Source organism: Lampetra fluviatilis, chromosome 19, assembly GCF_964198595.1.
Source record: "Lampetra fluviatilis chromosome 19, kcLamFluv1.1, whole genome shotgun sequence".
NCBI classification, from domain to species: domain Eukaryota; kingdom Metazoa; phylum Chordata; class Hyperoartia; order Petromyzontiformes; family Petromyzontidae; genus Lampetra; species Lampetra fluviatilis.
In genome coordinates, this window is record NC_136293.1 from 13,176,189 (window position 1) to 13,189,373 (window position 13,185).

At 49.8% G+C, this 13,185-nt stretch overlaps 1 protein-coding gene across 1 annotated transcript in view; it reads left to right on the top strand.

Annotated features, from left to right (window-relative positions):
- NPNT (nephronectin) overlaps positions 1–13,185 on the top strand; it is a 43,879-nt gene continuing 30,694 nt past the window's right edge. The window contains exons 1-2 of the mRNA XM_078865128.1: positions 1–437; positions 6,254–6,396. Coding sequence (XP_078721254.1) covers positions 349–437; positions 6,254–6,396 — 232 coding nt within the window. The 5' untranslated portion in view covers positions 1–348. The remainder of the gene's footprint in view (positions 438–6,253; positions 6,397–13,185) is intronic.

Consider the following 13,185-nt stretch of genomic DNA (forward strand, 5'->3'; position numbering starts at 1 on the left):
GGGGCGCTCACGCACAGCTCAGCGGTCGCGTGGGCTTCACTGCGTGCGGTGGAGGTGGTGGGGGGTGGACTTTTTCCGAGTCTTGTCAACTTTCCTCTCCGATATAAACGGGCAGCCGAGTGCGTGTAAGCTGCTTACGGGGAGTTGGCTTCGTCACCCACGCGGGATTGCATTTCATAAGAACAAATACTCTTCTACGGTACTTGCGATTACTCTGAAGGTTGTGCAAACAACAACAACTTTGACAAGCTCACTGCTGGGCTGTCTGGCGTGTTGAAGACATCTCGACTGGGCGCTCTCTCTCCCTGGCTCCCCTCTGCCCGGCGCTGTGGCACAGCAGTGGACACAATGACCCCTCCACCACTCCTGCTGCTGCTGCTGGGCATTAGTTGCCTGTGGACACTGCCGACCAGTGGACAGCACCAAAGCCTAAGCAGGTATGGGCCCAACTCACTCACCTGCTGCGATATCGGAGGCAAAGGTACCCCGTGTCGCCTCTTCACAGACTGTTCGGGCAGGTGTTGTTTGCGAGCGCCTATGAAGGCCGGCACGGCACACGAGGGGCTGGTGGTTGGCCAATACCACGCCCGGCCGCCTTTGTCTCCCCAGTGTTGATGTTTACACATCACTTGAGGCTGAGTTGACCTAGGGGAGATGCTACACGCACACTCGCAGACGTACGCGCATTCACCACCTGCTGTAGCGCACGCCGTGCAGGTTATGCATAACGTATACAAAGACAGAGATCCCCCGTATAGCCTTGACATACTTTGGGACAAGTGCCGTTTGCGAGAACCTATGGAGGCCGTCACTTTTAAGTGTTTTTTGTTCTTTTGACGAATCAACCGAAGCATGCAGCTCGTGCGTGGGACACAAATACACTCGGCACAGCAGCGTGTCTCCAACGAGAACCCTTCATTCCCTGTGCTGTACTGGTGCGTGTCTTCTTGACATCAGCAGCCGCATGGCTTGTGTTGGATGCAGGAACGCGTGCACTCGCGTGACGAATGCACCAGTTCCACTTTCGAACTTTAGTCACTTTCTAAGCTAAGCTATGCACACTACGCTATAGGCTACAGTACTTTTATTTGACCAGGTAAGCTTCACCGAGCTGTGTAGCTCTTTCCCAGAAGCGACCTGGTCACAAATGATCGCTCAGCATAGTGGCTTATCACGTGGACATTTATACATCAGACAAATACTCAAAACGCGTGATGTTGATTCTAAATGTGGAGGGGAAAACTGGAGGACCCGGAGAAAGACACCCAAACTCCAAATACACAGCAGCAGGCGTCGTGGTCGGGATCGAACCCACGACCTCCTGTGCACCAGGCGAGGTAGTTAACATCTCCTAGCCACCGTGGCGAGATGTTAACTCCGATGTTCATGATTAGCAAGCGAACTGCTCACAGGGTTATGAAAATGTGGTTTAAACATGCCTAGTAAAACTCGTGTATTGAAGAATATCCCCTCCTTATACCCTCCACCTGAGTCACACGTGATGCACATGAATGTCGTGTACATGTTATACGTGATGGGCAGTTTTGTTTTGAAACGAGATATTGTTTGATTTGGCATACGAAGATATCACCTTGAATGCACCCAATCTCGTAAGACCTCAAGCCAAGCAGGTGTGAGCTTGGTAAGTAATTGCACTTTGATCGGAGCTAGATTGCTTGGTAATGCCCCGATGTTGTTGGCTTGGCTGTGAGTTGACCGTAAAAAGGTAGTATAGCAACGAATGATTGTATCTATCTGTGTGGAGTGTGTGCATGGGCTTTCTCAGGGGGCCCTGGTTACCTCCCATATACCAAACGTGGATGCGATTGCCCAATCACTCCACCGCAGGCCCGTCTTGAATGAGTCTTGAGACTCCTTAACGATAACTTTACTTCAGCGCTTCTCATTGATTTCAGTCAAAACTACAATTCGGGCTCGCTGTGCGATTAGTGCTTCGGACTTAGAAAAATATATGCATTTTAGGTCGGTACACTGTACTGTTTCATTGATATTAATATTATCAGCACATGCGATGTTGTATATTCTACACATACAACAGTGACCTTCTTTATGTTAATAGTATTTAGGTGTATACAATTTAATAGTATATTATATTATGAAACAACAAGGCATTTGTGTCTTTGTATGTTGAACTTTTTTCGCAAAGTACGTAGCCAACCGTGCTCATCGGGGCTGCGGGGAATGCAGCAGCAATAATAACAATAATACGCCAGGAATGAAATCATCTATTCGGCACATCTACTGGGACAATGAGCTTGTGGTGCATCGTCAGGTGGGCAGGTGCAGGAGTGTGTCTCACCCACGAGATGTTTAACACGCAGCAGCAGCAGCTGCTGTACACAGGCCACGTCAAACGGCACAATCAAAGTTGCAGTAGATGAAAGTTATGACGCGTATTTGTTTTGTTTTTTTATACGTGAGCAAGACTGTTATAAGAGTTTTGGGGGAAAACAGAGTGGTGAGTGTGTTCGAGTGGGTGAGTGTGAGTGTGTGTTGTGACCTGTGTGGTGAGTGTGAGAGTGTGTGTTGTGGCCCTCATTGTGGTGAGTGTGTGAGAGTGTGTGAGTGTATTGTGACCTTCTGTGTGGTGAGTGTGTTCGAGTGGGTGAGTGAGTGGGTGAGTGAGTTGTGACCTGCAGCGTGATGCTAGAACACACTGTGGATGAGATGAAACAGTGAGTTCGGCAGACCGAGTCCTCTAAACAGGAGCAGTGATCACTGTGTGTAGTGAACACGAACGCTAACCATGGCAGTAGCGATAGCAGAGCGACAAGGAGATGACTGGTCTCTCATCAGAGCGAGTGCTGGACCATCTCGACCTGGCCCCTCCACTCTGTAGCCTGTCGACGACATCGCAGGCGACCTCTTCTGCCATCCACTGCTGGATGATAGACCCCCCCCCCCTCGCTGTGTCAGTCCAGGGGGAATGTTTTGACCCCACTTCACTGCACAGCGCAAAGTGCGGGATGGTGAAGGAGGCACCCGTGGCCGCTTCAGAGGTCACTCGCCACTGATGTTATCCGTGACCGAGAATCCAACTGGGATGCGGCGGGTTCGTGGTGTCGTGCGCGAACCGCTGTGCCCCCCCCGCTCCACCGCATATTCAAGCACCACCCGATCCACTCGTCCTGCACACATCTAGACTCGCAGAAGCCCGTGCAGTCAACCTTGTTAGCTGCTGCGTGTTTCGCGAGTGTTTTGAAGTGTTTTGTATATGCCCAGTGACGCTGTTATTGCGCATCTCTGCTCTTTAACAATTGTCCCATGCACCATCACGAAACAGCGTCACCATCACGAAACAGCGTCACCATTAATCATCAATAGCAGCGAGCACAGAGCACACACCACCCAGACACACACACCACCCACACACCACCCAGACACACACATCACTCAGACACACACACCACCCACACACCACCCAGACACACACACCACCCACACACCACCCAGACACACACACCACCCACACGCACACACCACCCACACACCACCCAGACACACACACCACCCACACGCACACACTACCCACACACCACCCAGACACACACACCACCCACACGCACACACCACCCACACACCACCCAGACACACACACCACCCACACGCACACACCACCCACACACCACCCACACACCACCCAGACACACACACCACCCAGACACACACACCACCCAGACGCACACACCACCCACACACCACCCAGACACACACACCACTCAGACACACACACCACCCACACGTACACACCACCCAGACACACACACCACCCACACGCACATACCACCCACACACCACCCAGACACACACACCACCCACACGCACACACCACCCACACCCCACCCAGACGCACGCACCACTCAGAGTTTCAAGGCTTGGGGCATGGCAACTTGGCAGGACAACGCGGTTGACAAGACACACTTCACGTACGCTGTACTAGTTAGCGAGACGTGTTCGTTTTTAACGCCTTAAATTGTTCATGAAAATCAAGCGACCGAGTGCTGCGTTGGAGATCTACTGTATAAATATAAAAACACATCCTTTAGCATTCTTTGCAGGCGCATGATCTGCATTTTACAGGTTTTGAGAAGTGGAAACCATTGCACACAAGAGTATTTGTACACACTGGTTCAAACAAATGTGTTCACTTTTCTGTTCGGTGCCCAGTGCCCATCAACTTTATCGCCACGTGAGTTGTTAACGAACGTGGGAACGTTGGAGTCACAGTTGCTGCCACGTCTTGATCCCATCATCATCATCAACATCAATGACAATGGTCATTGTGATGTACATCCCAAGAGCATCGCATTCGCCCCGGAACATCGAATTAAGCCAAATACTCTTCAGTCAGCTGTGCACGAGGCAGCTGGAATAACCCCATACAGAAGCATGCTGTCCGTGTCTCGGTGTGTTAACTCTGGATAACCTAATTCTAGATTACCTAACTCTAGATAACCTAACTCTAGATTACCTAATTCGAGCCTAATTCTAGATAACCTAACGGGCTCTCTTCACACATTCGCCTACTTTACAAACCCACGTTGACTGCGTTACATCCGAGGGTCTGCCTGCATTTGATGTTAATAGCACAATACGCTCATTTAAAACTAAGTATAAAATTATGAGTTTACGCTGAATGTGAATGGCTTATTCGACATACAAGGCGCAGCCCTGCAATCGCTTGCTCACGCCACTGCTGGCAGTCGGGGCCGCTCTGGGTAGCCCCTTCGAGAGAGGGGGGCACGTGGCCGACTCTGCTACGCTGTTCGATGTCTCTGAATGTGTGGGGTATTACCCACGCGTCACCCCACCACGCGCGGCCTGCGGTATTCACATGCCACTGATGGGTGGACGGTGGCGGGCTGGGGGTGGGGGTGGTGACTCAAACTGGCGACCCTCTGGGTTGCAGGGCCCCGTGTGGCAACCCCGGGGAAGCATCCCACCCACACACAATGAACACCTCCGGCGGGCTCCGTGCGTGTGCCAAAGAAGAGCATCATGCAGACAGTGCAAGCACGAACCTTTGTAAAACGTGAATAAGACACCTTCACCTAAGTGGAGACAACTTTTGACTTAACCCCAAAACAATTCCCTTCCGATGTAGTCCGTAGGAACACCGACCGACACACACGCAGGGCTGGTTTGCACGGCTCGCCTCGCACAGCTGATTATGAATGCACCATTAGCGTGTGAATGGGAATGCAGATGAGGGCCCACAAAGGGAATGTGTTCGGGGATGACGAGGCTGCCGCGTCGTGCGTCTAACGTACACAACGATGCGAGCCAGCGCTATTCTTAGTTTTTATAGCTCGCGACTCAGTCACTGGAGCACCGAGCAATCCCATCTTGGGACATCACGCATACACGTGTAGCGCGCACTATGCCCGCGCGCAGCCGGTGATCTATTATAGCACGGGTCCTCACAGCTACAGCGCGGAAACTTAGTTTCAGAAACCTTGTTTAAGAAAACTTGTTTCTGAATGTGCAAGTTGTGGTGGCACCGCAGTGTGGTGGACGCAGCCGTGCAGCGACCTCGGTGGAGCAGCGAAGAAAGACGGGGGGGGGGGCATTGCCCCATCCACAGACTGTGAACATTCACTATTCTATTGATATTTACCAAAGAAAATATTTAAATGTTTTTATTTATTAATTTGATCAATTTAGAGTCGTGTTTATTTTTTGGGGATATTTTCAGACCTGCCCCCCCCCCCGCCACCTTGGGAAGTTTCTGGATCAGCCTCTGATCCCAATGACCCAGGGCTGGATTCCTGGCCATGCACCAACACCATCTCGGCCTGGCCTACGGCTGCCCTGAGTCGCCCCGGCTTTAACGAACGGGGTGCGTGGTGGAGTGACCGGCTCCGCAATCTCCAGTGCGGAGACAACGAAGCTCACTCCCGTGGCGTCCCGTAGCTCCAGTTCAGGTTTTCCTGCCAAAGAATCCCACACGGGCCTCCCAGTAGAACAGGTCTGGCGATAGCCCTGCACCCGTGGCTGCGTTGACATCACCTCCGCTTTGCTGTTGCTCTCATCAATGGATCGCCTGCTCATGTCACCCGCTATTACAAAACCCCGAGACAGAGCGCCTCCATCAACCTGAACTGGATCCGCGGCACGCCTCTGGTTGTTACTCCACCTCTGGCGTTGCCTCACCGCAACCAAACATCTGCCCCTCCAGCAGCGCGTGTCCCGCTAATCGGGGACGATGCGCGCGTGTGTGTCGTGCGAGCAGGTACCGCCACTACCACCAGCTGATCGTGGGGCCCCGTGCTCCCTACGGGATCCCGGCAGGCAGCCATCCCGGGGTGTGCCGCTTCGGCACGCGCCTCGACTGCTGCTACGGTTGGCACTGGACGGAGAGGGGCACCTGCCAGCGTGAGTGTGACGACGACGACGACGATGATGACCTTGCACAGCACTGCACCCAAAGGAATGCTCAGGGGGGGGTGGGGGGACATTAAACTTCAACAGATGTTGCCTTCCATGCACCCTCAACTGTAACTCAAGAGCGACTGGCAGTGCTTAATATCTCTCTGAGTATTGTGTGGTCGACTGGGGTAGACACGTAAACGAGTAGCTGCGCTGGATGCGGTGTGGCAGGTGCGGAAAGATCTCCCTGGTCACTGATCCGGGCAGATCTGGCTGAAATTAAGCCCTGGATATTGGGACAAAGCTCGTGGTGGGGGTCTCATCATCATCATCTTTATCACCTGTGGCCATGGTCTATCTGTAGCTGGATGAATGCCCCCCCCCCCCCATGCCGTCACCATCCCGAACAATCCCGCGATGCCACAATCCGTCATCTCCACGTCAACTGATGTCGTCGCTCCGTCTCCGCGGCGGTCGCGCTCTCTCCGGTGCATTCCTTCCCTTGACTGACGTTCTGTCACCACGCTTGTCCATCGGCCATCCTCCCTTCTAGCGACGCGTCCTGTCCTTCCGATTGTAAATACAAGTGTCTGTTGCACACACTGTGGCCAGTGCTGAAGCATGGGGATGAATGTGCTGCATTGCCGCCAGCGCTGCTCCCCAAGCGATCGTGATAATCGACAACATGCCACACGCGGTCCACGCTGCAGGTGTGGGACTTCTGTGTAAGGCCATATTCTCTGGATTACCAGACCCTCAGGAAAGTAAAACCCACCACAAGCTTTTGGCGAGTGCCAATAAAGTCGTGCAAATCTGGTCACACACATACACACCAATGGTAGTGTAAGTCATGCCCCCAACTTTTGCTTCAAACTACGAGGGGGGGGGGGGGTGCATCCTATACTCTGGAGAATGTGGTAATACTGTACATAGTGGGGTTCATAGGATGCCTTGAACGCTACTGTACATCGTGGTGTGTGTGACTCGGGGTGGGTTTTTTTCGAATTGTGCATCGTATTCTGGCTCCCGTGTTAGGTCTTTTTGTGGTGTGACAGTTGGATTGGGCAGCCTAAACCTTCAAGACTTGAGAATAGTCACATCCTCCTGGGCGTAATGCAGGGCAGTGAAAACAAGTTCGACCGTACAGGATCAGTAAATTTTGAAGGGGCAGTCACACCCATACACACACACAGAGAGAGAGACACACACAAACCAAGTACAAATACACACACACAAAGAACTTCTGCCTAGCTCTGGTGGACCTCAATAAAGTGCCACTTAGAATAGGGGTTAAGCATTGATAGGGCATCTTAAACAATCACACGTTTAATTACAACATACACAGGCCAATAGAAAACACACTGTAGAATAATTATAGTATAAGGTATGTTGTGTTTTGATAAACAATATCCAAATGCAGTGCTGTGGTATGTAGAGTCTGAACAATGCACGCACGGCCATTTTCAGTCCACTGCTGGGGTGAGGCCTTGCCTCAATGTTTCAGTCATGTTTCTTTTTCGACCATAATTCACCACGACGCTCAGTGCCCATCGGTGAAGAGGTGGACATATTTAGTTTCTCGTGCAGAGAAAGTCTCACAATAAGAGGGCCACTGTTGATTCTGACTAAGTGGTGCACAATTTATCGACCCTGATAGGATGATGGGATGAGTGCGGTGAAGTATGGGAAAACAAAACCCATGACCAACACAGCATCGGAAGGCCTTCATCCAACAGTGGATTGCTAAATGGCTGCATATTTTAATCATATTTCAGATTGTATAGAATATTTTATATGTTGACTGTACTATCCAGTCATTGTCTGAAACCATACGAATGTACGTTGAACTTCTTTCGCACCGTACGTAGCCAACCGTGCTAATCGGAGGTGTGGCAGTTATAAACATAACTAGCGATGGTTACCACTGCATGATCGTCTAAAAGAGGAAACACTGCGGTGACTTTCACATTGCAGTTCTCTTCACGTGATTGTTGTAAAACACAACCTCTCCTATTAATAGGAACGCCATACTTATACTCTGTATATTTTTTAAACAAAGAACATCAAAATAACGTGAATGTTTGTTTCTTGGTTTATACTGTAGTATTATCCGCTTACATAACTGGTTAAGTGGTGCAGAAAAAAATTCTTCCAAAAAAATAATGTGTTTAAGCAGCTGTCAGATTCCTAAAATACCGGTTCGCTTTGTTGTACATCCAGTCTTCACGCCTGCTTGACAGATCAGAAGGTGAATCGATTTTACCTGTCAAGTTTGCTCGGGATTTTATCAATGCCAGGCGTACATCAGAGGCTCCATACACCGACCTGTCGTGTTTGCCTGTGCGCAGTATTTATTCAGAATTTTTAAATGTTTTTTGATTTAAACATACTACAGGTGATCCCTTATCGAGTGAATTTACCACAAGCTCTGTACGTATTCAGTAAACCCCATGTCAGTTTTCCGTTGACACGGTTGTAAGTTGTAAAATGCCATTCATGCGACTCTTTTTGGCACGGTGACATAACGGAGTGGTTCGGAGGCTTGCCAGTTGGGGAGTGAATCGCAAATGTTTGGCGGAATGAACCCTCATTTTACGCTTGCATATATTTTCCCAGGAAAACTTATCTGACATTTTTATCATCTCATGCAGGAAAGGCGTATGTTGAATGTTTAATCCATTCCTCGTATGCATGCATGGGCGAACAAAGGTGCCCATAGGAAAGCCGAGCTTGCGAAGCAAGCATGAACTCACAAGCATCGCCTGCCCAGTCACGCAGCAGGTCATTGTCATTATCACAAGACGCTCCCATCACTTGAACATGATTAAACCTATGAAATCTCTCGCTGCAAATGAAAAACAGAACGTGTTTTGAATTCTCTTCCACGTTTGGCAAGCTCCAATTTGAGGAGTGGCACACGAGCGCCTAAACAATCTCGCTCAGCCGCTTGCCTGGCAACTTTTTGCACTGCCAACTTTCCAGAAGCCGTCGTTAAAATATCCGTCTGCTTGCTTCACGGTACGAAGCAAAGCCATTTAGCGACACACTCACTTCTTTGTCGGCAGTTCTAATCTGCGTGGTCCATCACTGTTTAATGTTTTTTCGTGAAAGAAAGACACCTAAAAAAATGAAAATTCATCTTGTTCTCACGGTCAAACACAATATGCCTTTTTATTTAAATTAATGCTGCAGGAGGAATTTATTTTGCTTCGTGCTGTACACGACGGCTCTCTGAGTGGCACGGACAATTTCCGCTGCTAAGACGATTGAAGCGCCTTTTTGTTGTCGAGTGTCCCTGCTGCCATGGCAAAGGGCTCTGCTTAAGCTGCGTAAGATCATTGCTTTCATTTTGGAACGTGCAACAGGGGACCTTTTGGGCTTTCAAAAAAAAAACCTGTGGCTAATTCTTCAAGGTAATGGTGGGTGTAATGGGGCCATTGGCAGGACCGAGGATAGCATTCAGGAATGCTCACAAAGCGCCCGTGTTGTTATCCAGGTTGAGTTGAGGGGAGACAAACAGAATCAGCGCTAATCCAGTAGCCCAGATTGTAAGTGGCCTTGCGTGCGTGTGTGTGTACGTGTGTGCGTGTGTATGTGTGTACGTGTGTGCGTGTGTGAACGTGTGTGTGCGTGTGTGTACGTGCGTGTGTGTGCGTGGTGGGGAGCGGTGGTGTAGCGGTTAGCGCGCTGCGCTATGAACCCGGCGACCCGGGTTCGATTTCTCGCTCACGGCCAACACCAGTGACGATTATCTGAACAGGTCCTGGGCCTCCCCTAGGTCGACTTAACCTGAAATGAGTACCTGGTGCGGTGTGTAAAATCGCCACTGGGGAGACAAAGGCGGTCGGGCGTGGTGCTGGCCACCCACCCCCTCGTGTACCATTCCGGCCTTCATAGGTGCTCGCTAACAGCACTTGCCCCTACAGTCTGTTAAGGCTATACGGGGGATCTTTTGTGTGTGTGCGTGTGTGTGTGAACGTGCGTGTGTGCACCTGGCACGTGGGTGCGTGTGTACACACTTTGGTGCACACACTTCGTGATTATTAATGTGCACGATTATGTTTTCGTAATGAATGAAAAATAGATAATTGTGACCGACTTCGTGAGTAGCTGATGTTAATTGTAATGATGACGTTTTATAACTTTAGGCTAACCATTCCACTTTGAGTAAACCCTGCAGGCCATTTTTTGTGCGGACCAAACTAAAAAAACCGGGATAATCTAGTAGAGAGATATATATATGTGACTATTCGTGTCATAACCCAGCTTAGGTCTCATGATGAAACTGAAAAATACATGATCCCAATCGTCAGTGAATCAACAAATGTTGCGCCTGCAGCATGTAACACTAAAGCCGATAGAAAACACGTGCAGCCCGCTATCTGTTACTCTTTTATATATATAGAAAGCGGGGCTGCATAGAGTATACCGTAGAGTGTTTGCCATTGAGCCAGTGTGCATGGAGTCAATTATTCAATACTCGCAGCCACCTGGTGATTCCAGTGGGGAATGACCAAAGCATGCCAACTTCGATAAAGTGGACATTAGTTCATAGCTGGGAGGCCGACCATCCCAAAGTGAGCCAGCGATTTGGAGACATCTGTTGGGCCCCCTCACACCCATCCGGAGGTGTCTGCTGCCCGTTCCGCTCATACCGGGCTCTGGTTCCCACCCACGCCGATGGCGTTACATCAGTGTCGCGCTCCCAACAACGCCGGCGGACATTGTAACAACGCTCACCCCGTAACCCTAGCCCAGGGCTTCCCAAACACCACACCTCAAAACCCTCCCCCACCTCAGCCCAGCGGTCTATTTTTTCTTTTTATGTTTGAGCACAAGCATGTGCAGTGCGCGTTGTGCGCGCGCGTGTGTATAGTGCGTACATTAGTAACGTGCTAGAAGATATATTTGTTCTTTGCAGATAAGCATCAAAGGGATGTGTTGGTACATTTTGTTAATGCTCTGCGTTGAGACACGCCGAGCTGATTTAAGGCTCGTGAATGAAACTTCTCCAAATATAAATGTTAATAATGCACAGTCCGTTGATAAGGTATCTTGTATTGTGATAAATACTTTCCAAATACATTGCGGTTATATGTACAGTATAAATAATAATTCCAAATAATGTGTCTATTTATTGCTGGCTGTGGGGTTTATTTGACCGTGCCTCATTATTAAATTAATTAAGTTCACTACATTTAGGTCCACGTGAGCTTATCGCAGACATTTTTGAACTGTTTTACAAAGTTGGCCACGTGGCCTGGCAAGAGCCACCATTATGATGACCTCATTGGTATGCTGAACAAGTCACCTGTTCATCATCAGCATCACCAGCTATGTTCTAGCCACTGCTGGATGAAGGCCTCTCCAAGCTGTCACCTTCATTCATCCTCCTGAGATGCTACAATCCATCGTGCCCCTACAATCCATCGTGCCCCTGTGTGTGAGCTGAGACGCCATCGAGGCGAGATGTTAACTGCCTCGCCTGGAAAATAGCAGGTCGTGGGTTCGATCCCAAAACTGACGCCCGTATATTTGCAGTTTGCATGGTCTTCCCGTGGTCGCGTGGATTTTTCTTTGGACCCTCTAGTTTTCCCCTCCACATTTAGAAACATGCGTTTAGGGAATTTGGCCGCTATAAAATTCCACGTAATCAGTCACTTCGTTAAACTTAAATTTGTGGCTGGGTCGCTTCTGAAAAAGAGCTACATAGCTCAGTGGGCCTTACCTGGTAAAGTAAAAACAGTCGTGATAGTAAAATAAAAATAGTTGTGATAGTAAATAGCGATCTCAGCCGATCGCATTCTTCCTCCTCCACGTGGGGCTTTCTTTTCTTTGGCTGCCATTCGGTCACAAGTCTCGTCTGTCGGCCGTCACCCCTTCCAGCGATGTGACCCCGCGCTCAGTCGCTACAACGTCTCCGCGTGGCATCGCTCCGCGTCTCACCTCTCCTCGGGTAAAACTATTTATCAGGTGAGAATGCTCAAGTTTGAAAATAAATATTGTTAGGTTTTTTGGGTAATGTCACGTAGGTAAAAAATTAAAATGAATAAAAGTAAAATACAAAACTTTTATAAATTTTACTTTTTTACCTACGTGACTTTACCGAAAAAACCTTGCAGTCACGAAAGCTTCAAATCTAGAATTGAAAATAAATGTTCCGTGGACTGTTGTTGCACGACACTCAATCTCTGCCTTCACGCCTGCCGACGTCGAGTTTTGACGCTGCATTAACACCCTGGGTGCACAGATGGTGTCTGTGTGGAAGGATTAGTCTGTGTGTTGTTTCAGCAGGTGTGCGTTGGGATCATTATAGCACAGGTTTCTGAAGTTTGTTCTTGCAATAGTGTTTTGGTTTAAAGTGCATGTTGACTTAGATTGCAGAAATATGGTATTTTATTACCAACGGAGCGTTTTTTTTCTTCCTGACAATCAATGAAGGCCATCTTTCCATCAATATTGTTGCTCACCAGCGATTACAAAAGGCAAAGTTACTTGCGGGCAATGAAATCCATCGCAATGAAATCCACAGCCAGGATGAGCGGCTGGGTGGCGTCGGGCCCCGCTGGGCGCAGGGCCCGACGTGGCCTCCATGGCCACCACCTGCGGGCGCCACCTCTCGCCGGCACCGCGAGGGAGGCAGCGCCGCCTCGTCACGCCGTCCACCCGCGCCGCCGGTGGACGCACCGAGCGGCCGCAGCCTCCCACCGGTCCCCTTTTAGCCGCATCCCAGAGATGACGGAGATCAAGGCCCTCTCGCCCACCTAGCCCCCCTCGCGACTCGACGCCCCGGAG